At 43.4% G+C, this 22231-nt stretch overlaps 1 protein-coding gene across 9 annotated transcripts in view; it reads right to left on the bottom strand.

The window, feature by feature from the left end:
* The window catches only part of EHBP1 (EH domain binding protein 1), a 367326-nt gene that overhangs the window by 161017 nt on the left and 184078 nt on the right, over positions 1-22231 (bottom strand). For all 9 annotated transcript variants that reach the window (XM_084823020.1, XM_084823077.1, XM_084823002.1 and 6 more), the window contains one exon: positions 20191-20380. In XM_084823020.1, coding sequence (XP_084679146.1) covers positions 20191-20380 — 190 coding nt within the window. The remainder of the gene's footprint in view (positions 1-20190; positions 20381-22231) is intronic.

Below are 22231 nucleotides of genomic sequence, written 5' to 3'. Positions count from 1 at the left end.
GTCAGAACTCTCTGCCATGACCTGTCCGTCTTGGGTGGCCCTGCATGGCATAGCTTATGGCTTCACTGAGTTACGCAAGCCCCTTCGCCACAGCCAGGCAGTGATTCATGTAGGGGACCTGGGAGCTACTAGTCGATGACAACTGATGTTCTGCCAGCTCCTGCTCTATTGTACTTCATCATATTGTACTTCATATTGTACATCATATTGTATTTCATCATATTGTACTTCATCATGGATGCAGAACCTCTTTCAGCCCAAGAGCTAAATTCCATTTCAGAGAAACATTCGGGGTCCACACTCCAGTAGTGAGCTGTGCGAAAGGGACAGGGCCAAAATACCAGCACATTTTACCTTAAAGCTCTTGCTGCCTTAGGAGAGGCACTTAAACATGCACAAAAGCTGAGAAACCACCAAATGACTAATGCTTGGAAGAAAGGGGGCATTGACATCTGGGGAATCCCAGAGGACTGGATTTGATGCTCTGCACCCCTGCGCTTAATTGACAGAGATGAATGTTTGTGCATAATGGGTCTAGAGGGGGCATGGCCTATGAGTATATGATTTCTGAGTGGAGAAAGTGTTGGGCAACAATAAAACATTATTGCTTTTAATGTCTTGGGTGGGGTACTTGGAAGGAGCCTCCTCGAAGATTGTTGTACAATTGGGCGTACCCTGGTAACGGTGCACTGTGCCGGCTAATCCTTCTACCACCTTATCGAACCGCAGCTCAGTGGTGTGGCAGTGGCTACATTTTGGCAGAACGGAGTTTGGTCTGGACACGACACGATGACATCTTGGGCATGTGGCCATAAAGCATCTCAATGAACAGTGCATGTATCTGGGAGGAAGGGACCATATTATGAGCAGGGCAGCTGGGTGCAGGTTCATTTGGAATGTGCATTATCCCTTTCTTCCTGAGAAGGGCATACAAAATCATGAAAAGGTCATTGGTGTATGTGAGAGATGGATGAAGAGTTGCAAGAGTTGTGAGAAGTAGGCAGAGCTAGTGCTCACCCACTAGGCTTGCAGTGAGCGAACAAAGATAGCATTGCCCTGAAACCATTGTTGCTTGGTGCAATTTGGACTCATGACTCTCAGGAGGTATGAAGTTCTGATGCTTCTGGAAGAGGTAGTTCCTCACCTGTACCTTTGGCCCCTGCCCCTTCTGCCCCTTTCTGATGAGGGTAGTGGAGCTGCTGTTGCCATGGAGGGAGAAGATGGCCCATCATGCCAGGGTGTGCTCAAAGCAGCAGTTCCCACCTTCCCTTCCCCAGCCTGCACAATAGCCAGACACACAGAAACATTAGAGTTTTGTCTAATTAATTCAAAAGCCTACACATTGTATTTTCACCAGTGGCTGATCATAATAAAAAGATATTACTTCAGTGAGGCTGTAATAGTTGTTTTCTCGACAGACATCTTTAGTGGGTTTTCATATTTTGTAGCAAATTGAAATATGAAAATGCAGAGACAATGGTGTAAATAGCAAAAACCTATCTATAAAAAGCTTCAATTCAAATGTATAGTCTTATTCTACCAGGTGGCATGGTCAAAAGGGCTTTTGGGCTTACAGATGCCTGCCACTGTAGAGCTATCTTCCAACTGCTTAAAACAAGAAAGAACTGCATTTTGTCTGGTGAGCAATTAGGTGCACAAGAAAGAAAACATGTTTGTAGCACTTCTGAAACATGCAAGGTGGAAAAAAAACCCTTGGTTGAAATCAGAGATCAGTAAAGACGCTTATAAATCGAACAAGGGAAGAACTTCCAGAGGGAGAACACACAGTTTTCCACAGGCACTGATGAACAGTGCCAGCTCATTTACAGAAGGCATCTTTGGGTACTTCAAAATAAATTTCCTGAGAGCACTTAGACAATCCTCTAATTCATGGCTTATTTTAGCATTATACAACCCTCAAATAACTCATGGCTTATTTTAAGGTTAGACAACCCTCAAATAGCCCAAGCCTTGTTTTAGGGTTATTTGAGGTTGTCTAATTCTCAAACAGCCCCTGCTGCCTGGGTTCACATGACATGGCACGCCACGGCAAGCTGGGCACCCATGGGCGCCATGAAAAAATGGCACCAATAGGTGCCCAGCACAACACAACAACCCCCACAGGTAAATTAACACATGGTGGGCTTTTGTGATGTGTGAACAGGCCCATTAATTCTACTCTAATAAGGAAGAGAATTCCCACATTTTTCATTGACTTCTTTGCAATCAACGTAAGCTTAGAATGACTTCTTTGCAAACAATGGAAGCTTAGAACAGAGTGCAACTGCCTGTGGCATCAATGTAATCTCTCTGCCTCCTTGCAACAGTATCAGGGTAAGTATCAGCATTACCAAATATAAACTGCAAACTGTTATTACGTGCTTGCATCTGATCAACATCTCCAAGGCAAGGCCCTGACCAGTACTACTCAAAACGTCAAAAGCATAGTGTTCTCAGAAAGCAGTAGATTTATGACCCAGGCTACCTATAATAGCGGTGCTCAAATTGTGCCATAGGAATCCCTTCCTTAAGGAAAGAAAGAAATGATCACCACACTGATATTACTGAAAGCTAATGGGAGAAGATCATAATCCCAGCATGTAGGTGGCTTGTAGAATCAGACTGTATAGTTTTGAATGAACATGACTCAGCTCAAACTGTGTGGTAGGACTGCTGAAGAAGATTCTTTCCTGTGTTTATATTTTCCATTGAACAAAGCAGATGAAATGCTGCTGCCTAGGCTGTTTGCCTTTTTAATTCTTAGCAAACTGAAACTTTTCTCTAGCATCAAAGAGAAAATTAGTACATGTCTCTGCAGCAGAGCAGACTTCTTTGAAAGCAGGTCAGCTTTCTCTTGTGATACTGGCACACTTCAGAAATAACCACATGGGAGCGGCTTTTCTATGTGGGCTCTGTGTGATTGATGCAACCATGTAGGAACATGTAGCTCTCTCCCACAGAACTGGTATTCTACCAAGGCCTATTCTGTGAGAAAGACCCATACGATTGTTCCTACTCACATGGTTGCAGCATTTGTATGCAGCCCTCAACTCTGTGGGATTGCATCACAGAAAAGCAGCTCTCACACAGGTGTGGTTGCATTTGAGGGCACCAATGGGTCTTTGTTATCCAAAGGCATGCCAAGAACCAGCAATATACATTTGAGAAGGATACTTGCTAACAGAAAATCCATAGGTATGTTGGCAGCAGTGACTACCAAGCTACATCAATGCAATTAACAGAACGAGTGCAAATTGTTGACATAAAGAGTATTAAAAATGCAATGGGGAGAGAAGATTGGTGGCAACGTTTTATGGACCTTCAAAGTAATACAGGTATATGATCACCTGCCAGAGGGCTTAAGGTCCTCAGATGCAAAAACTGCCACACATGTTGAAAAGAGAACATAATAAATCATGAAGAAGTACATGTCAAAAATTACATAAACTCAGCAATATGAGACAACTGTAGTAAGGAGAAGCCCAATCCACTGAGTAATCGGAGCAAAAGCACCAGGGTAGGATGACCCCCATCATGCTTTACTCCACTTTCTGTCCAGAAAGAAAGATGATGGGCAGGGGTGGGGGCGGCTGACATGGGCAGGGTGTTTGCCTCTTGGCCACACTGTCTCTCAGTTCAAAAGGTGGGTGGGGCTTCCTGTTGGAGGGCATTGTTACTGGGACAGCACTAAAGCTGGACAACCAAAACTAAACAGAGACATGTTTCCAAGCAGATTTAAAATATAAATATACATTTTTAATAGTCACAAAGCAACACAACCACTGTAGGACATAAGTGAAATGAGACATATAAAGCACATGAAGTAAATATCTATTCTTCTCCCTGACATCCATAAAGATACTTCTACCTTAGGCTCATTCCAATGTGATACAAGGCCCAATGTGTTGACACATTGATATCCATGTTGTTTTACCTGCTTCTCTCATCAGACACCTCCATTACACATTTTTAGATGGTACAAAAGACAGGTGTGTAGAGCTATACAGAACTTCAGGGTAGCACACATCTTTTCTTAATACTTTGGCAATGCATGAAGTACCAATTTCAGGTTGTATACCTTCAGAAGCAAGCGTAATTGTATCCCTGTAAAAATGGTGCTCTTGCCCAAATGAAAACAAAGATTAATTATAACTGGAAATCAGACTTCAGCACTTTAGGGCTTGGCCACACCCTGAATGAATTTAAGATAAAGTTGTTTTTTTAAAAAAAACAACAACACAACTCTCTCATTCACCCATGTTAAACACAGTATTTAAATTCTTAGGAACTAACAGGTTTACTTTTATCACCTTGGCGATATGTTGACGTGTAACAAAGTTGTGCCATTCTGAGAATCTGGTTGGAAAAATATCCGAGGTCCTCCGACAGGGTTATGGCTTTATTGGAGCCAACAATCACATCTGGCGAGGAGATGGAGAGAGGGCAGGAAGATTGAGATGTAGTATCTGACTGGTAACCTTCCATTCCAGACGCTGGAGACTCCCCTGAAGGGAGCTGATGTGGTAGGCGCTTCTCCCTTATTTCCATAGGGAGTGACTGAGAGCCGCCCGTATCGGTCTGTGCACCAAAAGGTAGTGCAGACAGTGGCTGATTAACAGGAAAAGTTGCCTGTAACTGAACTGCCTGTGGCTGTAGTAAAACTGGCAAAACATTCTGTTGCTGAGTCGTCTGTGGCTGGACAGATGGTAAAGCAGGCTGAATGTCTTGCTGCTGAACTGGCGGTGGCCACAGAATAGGCAACACAAACATTGCCAAAGGGCAGGGAACAACCAGTTGCTTTGGAGGTCTTGACACCACAGCTGATGGATGTTGACAGTACTGACTTTCTCCCCAATAGAGAGGGTCAGTATGGCAAAAACGGTACTGGCCATATGGCTCATTACAGTAGCCAACCCAATCCGGGGTGTCCTGTACCGCACGTCCCATGCTGAATGGCCATCCCAATCTGAGAGTGGTGATCTAGACTGTTCCCAATATTGGCTTCACTCATAAAAACTAGAGGCATGACCTCTTGTAGTGGAGGCACACGACTACACTGACTCTAATGCATGTGGGCAGCGATTACGGGCTGTACCATGGCTTTCCAGTCTGTAATGACGAGATGGTTGAGGGGTCGGTTCCACTGGAGACGGGTCCTGGATCTCACCTTCCGACGTAGATATTAATGGCATGGGTGCCCCCTCCTGCTTAGGATTCACCATTGGAATGGGTAAGAATAGCATAGGTGGAGCTGCGGGTAAGGCTGTCGGTACAGGCGACTGCATCAGACTAGTAGGCATTGGCGGAGCAGTGGGAGACGCGGCCTGTAGAGGTGGTTGCTGTCGATCCTGAGAAGTGTGTACAGAAACGAGCGGGATGGTCAGTTCTTCATCCTGAGTTAGAGTGCTGGCTGACATAGCCTGTATGGACTGATTCCGGTCACAAGGTGCTTGCACAGAAACAGAAAGACCTGAGGTCCCAGTGCTAGATCCTGGGCAAATTCATACGACTCTTTAGAAGTCTTCTTCTTCTTCTTTGAGTCTGAAGACAGACTAGTCTGCTTAGAGACTTTTGCCTTTTTTGTTAGTCTTTTTGCCAGTGTAAGTGCAAAGATCGGCCCAGAATGGGGGTAACTTGTGTACTCGGTGGAGTACGATGCTGAGGGGATGACGACCCCAACACTGGAGCAGGCTCCTACACAGCAGCCAGGTTGTGCGAGGGCAAAACTGATGGGTTTGCCATATTTTTTGGCTCCTCTACTGATTCCAGTGCCCTTTTCCAAAGTGTAGCTTTCAGCCAACCTGACCAGTTCCTTCTGACTTGCTTCGAGAAGGCTTTACAGTGAGGACAAGCCTCAATGACGTGCCCCTCACCAAGGCAGAACAGGCAGAGAGAGTGCCTGTCTGAGGGTGGTAGTTTTGCCCCACAGCGGGTGAACTTTCTAAAGGGGGCCCTGAGGGCCATAAAGGTGATCACAAAGTTCATGACAGAACATAAAAAAAAATAGCAAGGAGACTGACAGAAATACTTGACAGAAGTGAGAAAAGAAAGAAACAACCTCAGCTTTTCCTCAGAAAAATGCTTTTAAAACAGCGAACAACGAGAGAAGCTCCCTGCAATGCACACGCAATGGCGGTCAAAGGAGAACTGAGGGAATAAGCGGTAACCTGCTAGGGACTTGCACACTAGGGCGGTGCGGGAGGGATTCCTGCCAAAATTCCTCAGCTATTGAAGCTTCCCGACTCAAGGCTCCTCACAGATACACAGCCCATATGTATGATGCATAGAGACCATGAAGAAGAACTCTAGTGTTATTAATATGTTAGTGTTATTAATTATGTTCAAGATTGCCTACTTTTTCTATAACTCTTCTCTGATAACAGAGAAGCTACATGTACTTTTATAAGGCAAAGTGTATTAACAAAGGATTGGATCCAACAGTCATGTGAGTCTGTGCTGGGTCTGCTCTGGGAGAGGTGTTCCCCAACCCCTCAGAGCGTATTTGGGGAGCTGCAGGGGGAGGGGAAATCAGTTCTTCTAGCAGTTGATGAGCAATGGATCCAACTCCAAAGTAGCTAATTGTTGTGTTGCCTCAAAACACTTATCTTTACATATTCCCTAAATAAATCTCAAGTGCACTTTCTCTCTCTCTGAGCCAGTTGACTAATAATGATAGTTGTTTGATTATCATGATGTTATTATATTACAGTTAGCTAGGTGCTACTGGCCACAACCCAGATAATGATTTCTCTGTGCTTAAGGATTGGCACACACCCAGCAGGACTTTCGATTATTTTTCACCCTTGGAACAGTGAACACCCCTCCCTCCAACACCTATTGCTGTTTCACTAACTGCTTTTGAAAAAACCCACATCCCTCCCAGGGTACATGGAGGCAGTCACATAGTTCTCTGCATTGCCTGGTTCAGGCTGTGTGGGTATGTATGTCTCTACAGAGTTTCATATAGTCATCCAGTCTTAAGAATCCATACATGCCTTGACTGTAGCTGCTGTCTTCCACTTGTCTGCATTATAGATAGGGAGGATGGCAAGGCTAGCTTGAGCCCTGAGATGCATGATCCCAGATGTTGTGCTTGTGCAGGGTTTCTCTAGATGTCCTAGTAGGATGATACTGGGAGCAGAAGTTGCTGTGAAAGTCATCCAGTAAGCCCTTTTGCTTTTAAACAGCTTCAGTTTTTGGCTGCAAACTCTAATTTTCCTGAAGGATGGGAAATCTGATGGGAAATCTGCCATTTCTAAATGAATTCTGCCTGAATCCACAGAACGTTTAAGAAAGGGAGCTTAAACTGGATACTGTGATGGCATGGGCTGTAGCCCTGCATCAACAGAGGGAGGGCAAGCAAACCAATTAGCTCAGCCCCACCTTCTTGATTCCACCACTACCACCACATATGACAGCCCAGGCCATCACATACAGTGGGACAAGGAAAAGAAGGGGCTGAGCTAGCTGGTTTGTTTGCGTCCCCTCCCTCTGCTTATGCAGGCTACAGCCTGTGTCATCACATATGGTGGTACCCATAGGATTGAAAATAGTGGAACAAGGCATTAAGTGGTAATCTTTTGTCCAGAGGGAGATAGAAGAAAAAGAAGGCAGAGAAGGAAAGACGTCAACAAACTAGGGACTAGATAGGTTAGAAAAACGGTAGAGTTTCTGGTAATGAACCAGATTGCTCTAACGGAAATGTCTAAAAACCAATGATTGCCCTTTGAAGGAAAAACTGTGGATGAGTTGCAAGACCTCCTGGCAAGGGCCTCACCCAATCTCAACTCCAGACAAAATAAAGCAAAGACAGCTGGATTTAAAAGAGAAGAACTATCACAAGCATGAGAAGGAGCAGCAGAAAATAACAGTGTCACCTGGAGAAGAAGCATCTCTGTCAAGAAATAGTGTAAGCATGAAAAGGAGATATTCCTAATGGAAATTAGGAGGATGCAAGTGCAGAGTGCAAAGGAATGACATTTTCAACCATTTTGTGTTTGGCTCTTGGGGTTATAAAAAAAAATTGCTTTTTTGTTTTGTTTTAGAGGCTGTTCAGAACAGTGGGATTAAAAGATCAGCCAAGACATCTAGCATTTAAGAGAGGAAATGATCCCACAGGAAGGTCAATGGTTCAGCCTAGGAATCTGACAGAAACAAACTTAACCAGAACTCTACTCTTCTGATTGGCTAAAAAGATAGGAGGGGGAGTGAAATTACTGAATGCAAGTAAAGTTGTAAAATAGAGTTGCTAGTTAAGAAAACAAGTTAGGATAAGGTGCAGATAAAGATATGAAAGAAGAGAGAATTTGAGAGACAGAGAGAGAGACAGAGACAGAGACAGAGAGAGAGAGCTGACATTAGAGCACTGTTGCAGAAAAAAGCTAAGATGGAGTCCTGCACTGGATACAGATGGGAGAAACTGAACAAAGAGGGCTGGAAGGTTCTTCCTGGAAAAGTACTGACTGCATTAGGGCAACAATCTAGAATAGATTTCGTAATCTGTGCTTATTTTTATTTGTTCTTATGGTTAACTATTCAAACTGTTCTAAAATTAGTTTTTTGTCTAAAAGCATTTTCTCAAAAAATGTTTAACTTCTTGCTTTCCTAAATCTTTCAGTAAAAGCAGTTTGTTTTTCAGAAACTTTGTCTGAGGCCTTGCTATTCAGCCCACACCAAAGTGCCATACCACATTACCCATTACAGAGAGTTAACTGAGCCAATAATTAAATTCCAGAGGTTAAATTACTGTTTACTGGAGGCAGCCACAGAATAAAGACTTCCACTTGGTGCCAATAGTGTGGACTAAAAAGGAAGGGATGGGTTAGCTAGTTTGCTTGCCTCCCCTCCTTCTGACGATGAAGCCTGTGCTGTCACAGGTACATTGCTTTCACTATTTGTTCCCCTGCAATTCACCTTTCTCTTCAATTAACTTTGGACAGCAAATGTGCAAAATGAATTCACGGAAAGAAAATGGGAAAACATTATGAAACATAAAACAAAGTCAGCCATCTTACTATTACAGATCGGAGAACCAGGGATGTTTGAGCTAGCCAAATTCTCCGAACTTCACTTTGAAGCTCAGTTCAGTTCACTCACATTTTCGTTTCCGACCTGTATTTTAATTTGTTCTAATGGGAAAAGTGCACATTTCTGTGCATATTTGCTAAAGTATGAAAATACTTTTTTTAAGGCAAATTTCAAAGTGCACATTTTTAAAAAATTGCATTTTGTGAGCATGACAGCAAGTTCAGGAATGTGCAAAACATTTTGAAAAACGTCGTCCCGTTCGTGTTTAGGGTTGTGAATGGTGATTTGCTGTTGCTAGGTTGCAGCAATAGGGTTGCTGTTTCCCGCCTCCCAGGTGAGCAGAGCAGAGCAGAGCAGAGCAGAGCAGAGCAGAGCAGAGCAAGCTACTCCAGGGACTACAGAAGCAAGCAAGCTCCCAGAGAGCGAGCAACCAGAGCGAGCACACGGGGGGAGCAAACAGGAGTTGGCCAGGGGAGTTCGGCAGGGGAGGTCAAGGGGGAGGCCCTTAACTTTTTTTTTTCATTTTTCATTTTATTTTTAACTAACTTTTTTCCATTTATTTGTCTTGTAACACACACTTTCACACAAGTAGGACTCTGCTTTTAACCTCTACTGAGTAGAGGAACAGGCACAGGCTAGTCTAGAACAATCACAAAGCTAGACGCAAAAAGGGAAAAGAGGCTATGGAAGGACAAGACTCTCCAGTGGTGGTGACCTGCAAGGTGTGTGCAATGTTTGTTTTCTTGCCTGAGAACAACATGGCCTATACCTGAAACAAGTACAAGTTGATCACGCTGCTGGAAGAAAAAGTAAGTGGACTGGAGCGGCGACTGTCGACCCTCCGGGGAATAAGAGAACACGAAGAGTTCTTGGACAGAATGGGGGAACTACAGCAGCAAAGGGAAGACTAGAAGCTGAAGAGCAACAGAAAGATGAGGCAGTGGGAAATGCTGAGGTGAAGAAAAATGGAGTAGAGGATACTCCTTGGAAAAGGGTGACAGTTAGGAGGAGAAGAACTAGACGCCACTCTGCAGCAGTGGAAGCAGTGGAGCTGTGGAACCGATTCCAGGTACTTGCGGATGAGACTGGAGGACAGCCTGCACAGGAAGAATCACAGGGGAACCTACATGAGAGTGAGAAAGAGGCAGAAGGTCAGTCAAACAGAGGCGATGAAACCCAGGCCTACAAGAAGAAGAAGAGAAGAGTGGTAGTAGTGGGAGACTCCTCGCTGCGTGGGATCGAGACCCAAGTATGTCGCGAAGACCCATGGACTCGCCAGGTATGTTGTCTCCCGGGACGACAAATTAGAGATGTGACTGAAAGGTTGCCTGCACTCATAAAGCCCACTGACAGGTATCCCTTTCTTCTCTTCCATGTGGGAACAAATGATACTGCCAAGTGGAGCGACGAAGAAATCACGTCAGACTTTGAAGCTCTGGGAAGGAAACTCAAGAACTTTGGGGCCCAGATAGTTTTCTCATCCATCTTTCCAGTAGTTAGAAGAGGGATAGAAAAGGAACAAAAAATACTCCGGGTGAATGTCTGGCTACGAAGGTGGTGCCGACGAGAGAGATTTGGATTCTGGGACCACGGGCTATACGTCCTGGAAGATGGGCTGTTGGCAAGGGACGGGTTGCACCTCACAAAGGATGGGAAGAATGTGTTTGGCCACAGCATGAAGAACTTCATCAGGAGGGCTTTAAACTGAATCCTACGGGGAAGGGAGATGTAATGTTGGGGGTAACAATGGACGTAGGCGCATGCACTGCAACGGAGAGAACAGCTCTGATAGCGCCCAATAATAGTCTTCAGACACATGTAGGAAGAAAGCCAGACTATGAAGCACATGGTCTTCCATGTCTATATACTAATGCCCAGAGTATGGGAAACAAACAGAACGAACTTGAACTCTTAATACAGGAGGGAAATTATGACTTGATAGGTATAACTGAGACTTGGTGGGATGACTGTCATGACTGGAATACAGCAACTGAAGGATATAACTTGTTCAAAAAGAACAGGAGCAACAGAAAGGGAGATGGGGTTGCACTGTATGTGCAAAATACATATCTCTGCACAGAAATACAGGAGGAGGAGCTTGGTAGCCCCATCGAGAGCATCTGGATCAAAATAAATGGAGCAAAGAATAAAAGGAACCTGGTGGTCGGAGTCTACTACCGGCCACCCAACCAAGGAGAAGACAAGGATGAAACTTTTGAAAAGCAAATAGCCAATGTTTTAAGGAAGCATGATGTAGTAGTAATGGGGGACTTCAATTTCCCCGATATTTGTTGGGAGACAAATTCTGCAAAACATGGCCCCTCCAGGAAATGCCTGACTTGTGTGGCAGATAACTTCCTCCTACAGAAAGCAGAGGAAGGAATTAGAGGATCGGCTATTCTTGACTTGATCCTAACCAACAGAGATGACTTAGTGGATAAAGTAGCAGTTACAGGAACTCTAGGGGAAAGCGACCATGTTGCACTTGAGTTCTTGGTTCTAAGGGAAGCAAAAGCCGAGTGTAGTCAAACCCGTACCTTGGATTTTAGGAAAACTGATTTTAATAAACTCAGAACAATGATCAGTAAGGTCCCATGGCAAGCGACGCTAACGAGAAAAGGAGTCCAAGATGGGTGGGAGTTTTTAAAAAAGGAAATTCTCAAGGCACAATCACAAACAATTCCAACAAGAAGAAAAGGTGGAAGACAACAGAAGAAGCCAATGTGGCTTCACAAAAAGCTTAGGGATGGCCTGAAAACAAAGAAGGACACATATAGGAAGTGGAAAGAAGGCCAAGTAACAAAGGAAGAGTACAGGCAGGTAGCACAGAATTGCAGGGATGGCGTCAGGAAGGCTAAAGCTGAGAACGAGCTGAGGTTAGCGAGGGATGCTAAAAACAACAAAAAGGCTTTCTTCAGCTACGTGCATAGTAAAAGGCAGAGGAAAGAAATGGTGGTTCAGCTATTAAATAAGGATGGCAAAACGATAACAGATGACAAAGAAAAGGCAGAGGTGCTCAATTCCTACTTTGGCTCAGTCTTCTCCCAAAAGAGGGTCTATGACCCCCCCCCCCCCAGCAAAGGTGAAGTGCAGGCTGAAGGGGCAGGATTGCAGCTTGAGATCGATAGGCATATGGTCAAGGAACATCTAATTACTTTGAATGAGTTCAAATCTCCAGGGCCAGATGAACTGCATCCCAGAGTAATAAAGGAACTGGGAAAGGAACTCTCGGAGCCGCTGTCTATTCTCTTTGAGAAATCATGGAGACGGGGGAGGTGCCAGATGACTGGAGGAGGGTTAATGTTGTCCCTATCTTCAAAAAGGGTAAAAAGGAGGAACCTGGGAACTACAGACCAGTCAGTCTGACATCAATCCCTGGGAAAATTCTGGAGCAGATGATAAAGCAATCCATCTGGAAGCACCTTGACAACAATGCAGTGATTACTTGAAGCCAACAGGGATTTGTCAAAAACAAGTCCTGCCAGACAAATCTGATCTCATTTTTGGATCAAGTCACCTCCCTTGTAGACCATGGGAATGCTGTAGACATCATATACCTCGACTTCAGCAAAGCTTTCGACAAACTGCGCCATGATATCCTGATGAGCAAACTAGCTCAAAGTGGGCTAGATGAAACAACGATCGGGTGGATCCACAGTTGGCTACAGAATCGGACTCAAAGAGTGCTTATCAATGGGACCTTCTCAAACTGGGGAGAGGTAACGAGTGGGGTACCGCAGGGCTCCGTCCTGGGCCCAGTGCTCTTCAACATTTGTATTAATGACTTGGAGGAGGAGGTGCAGGGAATGCTGATCAAATTTGCAGATGACACAAAATTGGACGGATAGCTAATACCTTGGAAGACAGAAACAAAATTCAAAGTGATCTGGATAGACTGGAGCGCTGGGCAGAAAACAACAGAATGACATTTAATAGGGATAAATGCCAAGTTCTGCACCTACGAAAAAGAAACCAAATGCACAGTTACAAGATGGGGGATACGTGGCTCAACCACACTACAAGCGAGAAGGATCTTGGAATTGTTGTCGATCACAATCTGAAGATGAGCCAACAATGTGATGTGGCTGCAAAAAAGGCAAATACTATTTTGGGCTGCATTAATAGAGGCATAGCTTCCAAATCCCGGGAAGTACTAGTTCCCCTCTACTCAGCACTGGTTAGGCCTCATCTGGAGTACTGTGTCCAGTTCTGGGCACCGCACTTTAAGAAGGATGCAGACAAACTGGAGAGGGTTCAGAGGAGGGCAACAAAGATGATCAGAGGACTGGAAACAAAGTGTTATGAAAAAAGACTGAAAGAACTGGGCATGTTTAGCCTTTTGAAGAGAAGACTGAGGGGATATACGATAGCGCTCTTCAAGTACTTGAAAGGTTGTCACAGAGAAGAAGGCCAGGATCTCTTCTCCATCATCCCAGAATGCAGGACACAGAATAACAGGCTCAAGTTACAGGAAGCCAGATCCCGTCTGAACATCAGGAAAAACATCCTGACTGTTAGAGCAATACGACAATGGAACCAATGACCTAGGGAGGTGGTGGGCTCTCCCACACTGGAGGCCTTCAAGACGAGGCTGGACAGCCATCTGTCAGGGATGCTCTGACTTGGATTCCTGCATTGAGCAGGGGGTTGGACTTGATGGCCTTGTAGGCCCCTTCCAACCCTACTATTCTATGATTCTGTGATTTGTGAACTGAACTGAAATTCTTGTACATCCTTACTTGCTATGGTATAGGGAAGCCAGTTCCAAATGATTATTTATTGCATGGTGCCTACTTAAAAACTGACTGCATGGTGGCATAACCATCTACCATTACATGTGGCTATCTGTAACTTGGCCAGCTGCAACAGCTCTACCAACACCCAAGTTTTCTAGAGGGAACTGATGGATAGGAGAACCCTAGGAGGGCCAAGCACCACATCCTGAGAACTCTTGATATGTGGCAGCAGCTTCCACAGAGTGCTCTATCCAGGAAGTCCATGGAACCAATAGGCAAGAGGGCTTGAAAGGCCAACTACATAGCCGGAGAACACACAGGACTCAGTGACAGCCTTCCCAGAGGTCTTTCCCATGTGAAAACTGGAGGCTGGACTAGATAGACATTTGGTCTCATCCTAGGTAGTAATAGCCAAACAGTATTAAAGCATTGCATAGTAGAGGAGACCCTGTATTTCCTTCCACTTTTTTGGCCACTGCTGTCCTGGGCACAGTCTATTTATTTTTCCCATTTATAACCTGTATTCCACCAAGGAACTCCGAATGGCTTACATGAATGTTACTCCATTTTCTCCTAACAATCCTGTAGAGTGGATTAAGCTGTGAGAATAGGGGAGATTCGCATGACCTCTGCCACACATTCCATAAGCACGTGAGGGGAACAGCAGGGTTGCACCTGCTGGCCACTCCTCCTCTACACTGATGCATATGCCAGCCATTCCTTCCACTGGCATTCACTGCCAGTGTGAAGGAACCATATGCACATACAGATGTGCACATGTAGGGCAAATCCTGGGGATTGTCCCAGGATTCCCTCTCTATGTACGTATGGCCCCTTCACACTGGCATTGAATGAACAGGCGCTTCAGCATAGAGAGGCATGGCTAGCAGCACAACCCTTCTCAATGTTCACCTGGAAGTCCTTCATGTAACTGGCCCAAGGTTATTCAGTGAGATTTATGGCTGAGCAGCATTTGAATTCAGATCCCCCCAGTCCAAATCCAACACTCTGGCCTGGCAACAAATCAATTCCTGATATATCAGAACTGGTACATCAGAACTCGTGACAAACGTTGTTATTTTAGTTATTTATTACATTTCTATACCACCCAATAACTGAAGCTCTCTGGATGGTTCACAATACACCAAGAAATATTCTCAATTAAATATTGTAGAACAAAAATGAATACATTTTCTTAAAATAAACAACTAATTAGGGAAAGGAGGGAATAGGGAAAGGACATATATGGTTCCTCTGAGATTGAGGGACATGAACATGAACTTGGGTACATGGTTAGAAGGAAGAGAAAGGCACATTTAGACATGAGTCTTAGGCTTTTAAAACAATTTTTAAAAATACTTGGAGTCAGAGAGAGAGGACTTCAGGTGGGCAATGATGAACAGAGCAAGAAGATAGCTTCAGTACTTCAGTGTCAATAATCAAAACAGACAAGAGATGGCTGGATTGGTAGGATGCCAGAGTCCTCATTTAAGGCCTTAACCCTTTCCCCCTGCTGTGGTCCCGAGCTGGAACAGGCCCCCTGTACCTGCAATATATATTGCCAAAGAGTGATCTATTCAATCAGATGGATCACTATTTGACAATATGAACTGCAGATGCAATTAAGAAAACTCTATGATTCTAAGATTTTCTTAAAAAGGACTTGGAGCAACGTACCTTCTGGGAATCATACCATACAGTCAGTCATTTGTCTGTAAAAGGTCTTACTGCATCTCACCTGCTTTTACCCAGGTAATGAAGCCAATAGAAAATTGTTCAGTAAGAGAATATTTAATTGCGGTGCTTCCCTTTATTTAAATTTCAGTAAACACATGTATTACTCTAAACAACAACAACAACAACAACATTTCTCTATTACCACTTTAAAATAGCTTGAATTTCATTTGACACCTGCCTCCTAGTGGAAGCAATATGTACACAAACAAAACAAGCCTCAGGAGGAAAAGGACTAAAGGAGGATATCACATATTCCCAAGTAACTTCTTAAGTAACTATCATTTGGGCTGAAAACCCTTAATGACAGGATTCTCAGGCTACTTCTTTAAATTTGTGAAAGAAATTAATTCTGACATCACAGAATCTAGTCTCTAGCGAAGCTGCTTTTTCTGAGCAATTTTCCTTAAATATAAAACAGTTGACCTCACCTGTGCTAAAACAGAACTGGTGGAGAGCAAGGAACTAACACAAGAACAGAGTGACACATTGTACTCATTGTACTGAAATTATTTGTGAATTCAAAAATTTGACTGTGAATTGGCATTGTAGCAGGGCTATTTATTTACTCAGCACATCTTATTCTGTGACTTTGGCTGCTTCCTTATCAGTGCTGTCTTTCTGATCTAAAAAGCTACATTTTGGATAACAGGGCCATGATAAACACAGGGAAAGTCACTCTGCTCCCACATTTCTGTACTGCAAACTCTCTATGCCTGCATTGGCATAAGCATTCAAAACAGCCACAATCAGTTTGATTTGTTTTATTATTTATTTACTCATTTATTACATTTCTATACTACCCAATAGCTGAAGTCTGATAGCAGTAGTACCACTCAGAATACAATGGGATTGGGATCCCCTGGTAGAAAGGTTATTCCTCAAGAAGGTAAGTGCCAATAAAGAAGCAGAGATACAGAACAGAACATACTGAATAAGTCGCTCTTCTCAGCAAATCCAGTTCACATACAAATCATCCTAGTCTAAATCCATAGAAATAATTAAAAAAAAACAAGATTTCCAGAATTAGAGGGAATGGCCTCTGGGCCAAGTGGGAAGAGCGGGATGCGGGAGAGAGAAAGGGGTGTTGATAGCTGCCTAGCACCACTTGGTTAAGGAAAACCCTATTGTCTTTAATCAAATACTCTTTCTCAAACTAGATTTTGAATAACTGAATAGCAGGCACACACACTCAATCAGGTAAGCAGTAAAAAAAGAAAAGAAAAAAGAATCCTTGTCATACATCCTCACATGCTGTTTCTTCCAATATCAGATTTAAGTGCCAATATCTTATCTTAAGTCTTGACCAAATTGTTCTTTTTCCTAACCTCAATCAGAAACCAGGTGAGATGCTTCAGTCTTATCACAGAAACTCTACTGCAAACAAAACTAAGCTTAGGTTCTCTGAATTAAAAAAAAAATGTGATTCTGTGTTGTGAGTGCTAGTTCAGTGGTCTCTTTGCCAAGTTTTCTCCTGCTTCCTAGGGGAGGCTTCTGGTCTCAATCTTTCTTCCTTGGTTGGTAGAACTGAGGAAATGGCATGATCAGCCCTTGAGGGACAGGGATTCATCAGCAAGCTCTCCGCCTAATTAAGCAACAGTTTGATAGATGTGACAAGGAGTTCCATTCAGTTCTTAACCGGAATGATGATATCTAAAATACAAGGCCCTTAAGGGCTGCTATAGGTTTTAAAGGGGGTCTGGAAGACATGCTGAAAGATTTTTTCACTCCTTTCCTTTCCAGATTCAAAATTAAAAACACTCTGAAAGAGGTTTCATATAATGGATTATCGGGGGGAAATTGAAAAAAAAAACTTATTCAAAAGAAATAACAACTATGGAGTTGCTATTTATTTGCTATTTATAGATGGCTGGTGTAGAGTTGCCATCTATAATTGAATAACTTCCCTTTAAAATTACTGAATACGATTTTCACCTTTATCTAGTAACCTGTTACATGATGAAGTCACGAGTACTTCCATTTGTGGAAGGACCACTGCAAAGCATTTCTCATCATTTGAGAACCGTGGGTCTTTTTTTTTTTTTTTACTATTCATCCAATACAATTTGCTCCATTTGAATGAGGAGCCACAGTGAAATGCAGAAAGTTTTTTTTTTATCACTGAGTAAAGCTAGGTACTAATATACGTTCCAAACTGAAGCTGTTATTTCTTGTCTCACTCACCCACAACAGAATACATTTCACTTTTTGGATGGGGTGGAGAAAGGGAAAGATCTTTCTTCCACTGCAATTGTTCAAAACAAGCGTGTTGCTGTTTTTGCCCCTATTAGAAGAGCATCACGAGGAACAGACCATTCTAATCCTTCAAACACTGGCTACCATACCTCACATCCAGTAAATTTACTTGACAGAAAGGAACAGAAGTACATCATTTTATCACAAAGGAATAATTCAACACATTCCAAGTAGGCTACGTTAAAAATAAAACAAAAATCTGAAGTTTCCAAAAGACTTCATCTTGGAAAAAATAGCAGATTTAAAATAAATGGATGGGGAGGAATAAGCTGAAGCTGAACCCCGACAAGACCGAGGTACTTTTGGTGGGAGATAAGAGGAGGTTGGGGGATGTTGACCTGGTGTTGAATGGGGTACGGCTACCCTTGAAAGACCAGGTTCGCAGCCTGGGCGTCATTTTGGACTCCCAGCTGTCCATGGAGGCTCAAGTGTCAGCTGTGAGCTGGACAGCGCTGTATCAACTCCATCTGATATGCCGGCTGCGCCCCTACCTTCCCGACCATCTGCTCCCATCGGTAGTACATGCCCTGGTCTCCTCTCGTTTAGACTCCTGTAGTGCACTCTACATGGGGTTACCCTTGAAGACAATTCAGAAGCTGCAGCTGGTACAGAACGCGGCGGCTCGCCTGATTAAAGGCAGCCACTGGCGAGATCACATCATTCCGGTGCTGAAGGAGGTGCACTGGTTACCAGTTGTTTTCCCGGCCAAATCAAGGTGTTGGTTTTGACCTTTAAAACCCTATATAGTTCCGGCCCAGCCTATCTTAAGAAGCGCCTCAAGCAATACCAGACAGGCCACTTAACAAGATCAGCCTTGGATGGCCTTCTCTCTGTCCCATCAGCCAGGACAGCTAGACTGGCGAGGATGAGGGAGAGGGCCTTCTCTGTGGTGGCCCCCACTCTGTGGAACTCCCTCTCTAGGGAACTCCGCCATGCCCCTTGTTAATGAGCTTCCGCCATGCATTAAAACGTGGTTGTTCAGGCAGGCATTTGGGGTGGGTTTGGGTATTTTTAGAAATATGTTTTTAACGTAGAATTTTATTGTTTTAAGCTGTTTCTATTATTGTACATCGCCCACAGTGGCTGGGTGACCAGCCAGATGGGCAATTAATATATATATATATATATATATATATATGTGTGTGTGTGTGTGTGTGCACGCGCGCGCACGCACACACACACAGATACGGTAAATGGGCTGGATCCAGACTTTGTCCACATAAGCAGAAGCATCCTTGAGTGGAGTTCCATTCAAGGGACAGTCCTGCTTAAAGTGAGGAGAGGTGACTTTTCCCTTCTCCTTCTGCAGCCACTTGCCCTTTCTGAAAATATGCTCTTGAGAGGTGGGGGCCCTAAGAGGGCATAATCAGAGGGCACACACAACTGCAGGGGGAGGGGGAAATCAGCAATACCTCTGCTGGATCAAACACCTTCCATAGACATAAGGAGCCCTTCTGTTCATGGGATGTAAAGTCTGGATCTAACCTCGTGTATAAATCATTTTGATTACAGAACCTGAGGTTTTTTTACAATTTGGACGTAAATTACACAGAACTTTGAATTACTATCTTTCCTACTTTGCAGCTGGATTTATACTGTCTAGCTATACAAACAATGCAGCAAATGTATTTTGAAGTTAAGATTCAGTGAATTGTTTAGCATGATATGCCAGGCACCTGACTCAAGTGGTTTCTTCCTTCCACTTCCACTTCTCTCTCCTGTAATGAAGATCCCCCTCCCCCTATATAAGCATGTTTACTCTGAAATAAGTCCCACAGTGCTAGGTGGGGCTTACTCCCACGTTAGTGTGCATAAGACTGCAACTGAAGTGTTAGAAAATATGGTACTGTTCAACCTAACTTTCACAGAAAGGCTTTGCAAGATCTGTTGTTTTAAGTATTACTGCATGTGATTTATTTTTATTTAAGGTATTTTAGGCCACTTTTCAGGACAAAGTGCTCTCAGATCAGTTTAAAGAGCAAAAAGAGCCACAATAACATCACAATTCCAATAGGAGTTGCAGCTCATGTTTAGTGCTGATTACAGAAACAGGTGATGAGATTGCTTCAACTATCAATTTGGGGGTGGGAGAGGCTGCTAATGAAGCAACAAGTGTTCTGACTGGTGCCCACAGGATTCTGGGCACAGCTCTCAGAATGTGCAGTTATGACTTGGACACCTCTTGGAACACACAGGACAACTGTTTGGGAGCAGCGCCAAAGTCTTGGGCCAGTTCCGGTCATGTCACTGCACAAGCTTTCAAAATCTTGGCTCTGTCCATGCATAGTGAAGTAAATGAAGATAAACTGAGGATGTATAGCCAAATAAAATTCATGTAAGTATTAACAAAGTAAAGTGCCAATGTATGCAATACAAGAAGAGGAATTTCAGTTTTTAACAGACATTTACAAACACTGGTGACATGGTAGCTACATACCTTAGGAGAAGAGGAAAGCTCTTTCACTGCATGAATAGCTGACATGTTCTCACTTGTTTCCCTTTCTGTCTTTGGTGACAGGACTGGTGGTTCAGGAGCTTTTCTTTTCATCTTCCTTTCCGTTTCTTGCAGCGATGTAACTTGATTATTTAAAGCAGAGCTTGACTTTGGTTCATAAAATGGGTTTGATCTAATTAAAAGAAGGGAAACTTATTTCTTTGCTATCTCTGTATTTTCAGTGTAACTTCTAAAAGTAAATTGTTTGCATGGAACAGTGATTAGAAACTGATTTAATTTTGTACAAAACACAAAACAAAAGCCTCACTGATTATGCTGCTAGTTGCCTCCCCTCCACCAAAAGACAGCAACTGATGAGTGAAGTGTGTATAAAGCTAGCCGAAAAGAATGCCTAGAGCGAAGAATCCTATAGCCACTAAAATCCCTTAAAATGAATGTGGGTAAAACAGATCTACAGAGGCATCATATATGTTATAGAATAAAAAATCTCACTTCCTTCTGAAGACTGAGGCTTCAATATACAATTATACTGAAATAAAACAAAGATTTTCCATTTAAAGACTTCCTTTTGTTTTGTACTACAGCACCCAGCATTCCTGACAATTGGCCATACTAACTGGGGCTGATGGTAGTTGGAAACCTAAAACATCTGGAGGGTACCAGGTTGGGCAATGCTGATTTACATAATCATAATAATCAGTAAATAATAGAAGACTGAATGAAAACTGAAAATTACTTACAGTATATTCCTACATGTCTACTCAGGAGTAAGTTCCAGTGAGTTCAATGGGGCTTACTCTGAGGTAAGTGGGTTACAATTGCAGGGATTATAATATGATTGCAACCTAAGGTCACTTGGGACCAAGTCACACTGAACTCAGTGAGATTTACTTCTGAGTAAACATGCTCAGGATTGCATTGCACCTAACACAAGTAAATGTACACACAGCCAGAAAATATTCTGGCTAAATATTTTATCAGTTTATTATTGAATTGTGTCATCAAAGATATAGAGCTTGTTAGAGGATAGGCAAAGTTGTGATGATTTTGGAGGCCTCCTCCCAGGACAGCCACTCTTCAGCAATCTGGCAAGAAAGACGTGATTGAGAACTTTGGGAATTTAGAATGTGGGATGTAGTGACTGCTGCTGTCTGCCTACTGCCTTCTTACCAGTTGCAGCAGAGAAAGAAAGAAGGAAGGAACTGTTGAGTTTGGTTACGTCGCTGACAGGGGGATAAGAGCCGATATGTGCGTTATCTTTTCTGACCCAAGGTTTCTCTGATTGATCAAAACATTATTCATCAGGCCACCTAAATGCATAGGAATGGTTTTTTTAACTGATATTCCCTACAATCATGTTTCCACGTAGGCCTTGTTCGCACATAATGGTAACCCATGGTTTATTTAGTCCATGCAGGCTGTTTGTTTCTGTCCTCCTTTGCCCACTCCCTCCTTGTATTCCAAATGCCTTTGCGGCGCTGTAGTAGAGGCACATAGAGTGATTGTTTGGGGTTTTTTTTTAACACTCATGCCTGAGGGATCTGTAGTCTGGCAAAACAACCCATGGTTTTGAGTTTAGACATAACAAAAACCCAAACAAATAAGCCAAAGTTCACCTCAACAACAAACCATCAGTTTGTTAGCACGGGTGGGTTCAGACATCACGACAACTCAGAACTCAACAACGCATGGATGAAATAAACTTTGGGTTAGCTTTGACCCAGTTTACATGATCAAACAACCCATGGTTACCAAACCCAGGGTTGTATGTGAGCATGAGGGAGAGAGTGAGAGTGCTGGGTTCCGCCTCCTTCCATTTTCCTTTGGATGTTGTCATAACATCCAAACTTGGCACTCTGGTTTGTTTAGGGTTAAGAACCCAGAGTTTTAACCCATGGTTTGTTGTTCCTGGGTTGTTTAGGAAAGCAGAAGCGACAAGCATGCAGGAGACAGTGTGCTTGCTTGCTACTCTGTGGCCACAACTAACTATGGATTAAACAACCCATGGTCAGCTGTTACGTGC

This window comes from Heloderma suspectum, chromosome 1 (genome assembly GCF_057233095.1).
Source record: "Heloderma suspectum isolate Gila_16-S chromosome 1, 16-S_ref, whole genome shotgun sequence".
NCBI lineage: Eukaryota > Metazoa > Chordata > Lepidosauria > Squamata > Helodermatidae > Heloderma > Heloderma suspectum.
Note: the sequence above shows the minus strand (reverse complement) of the source record. Positions and strands in the feature narration are given on the sequence as shown.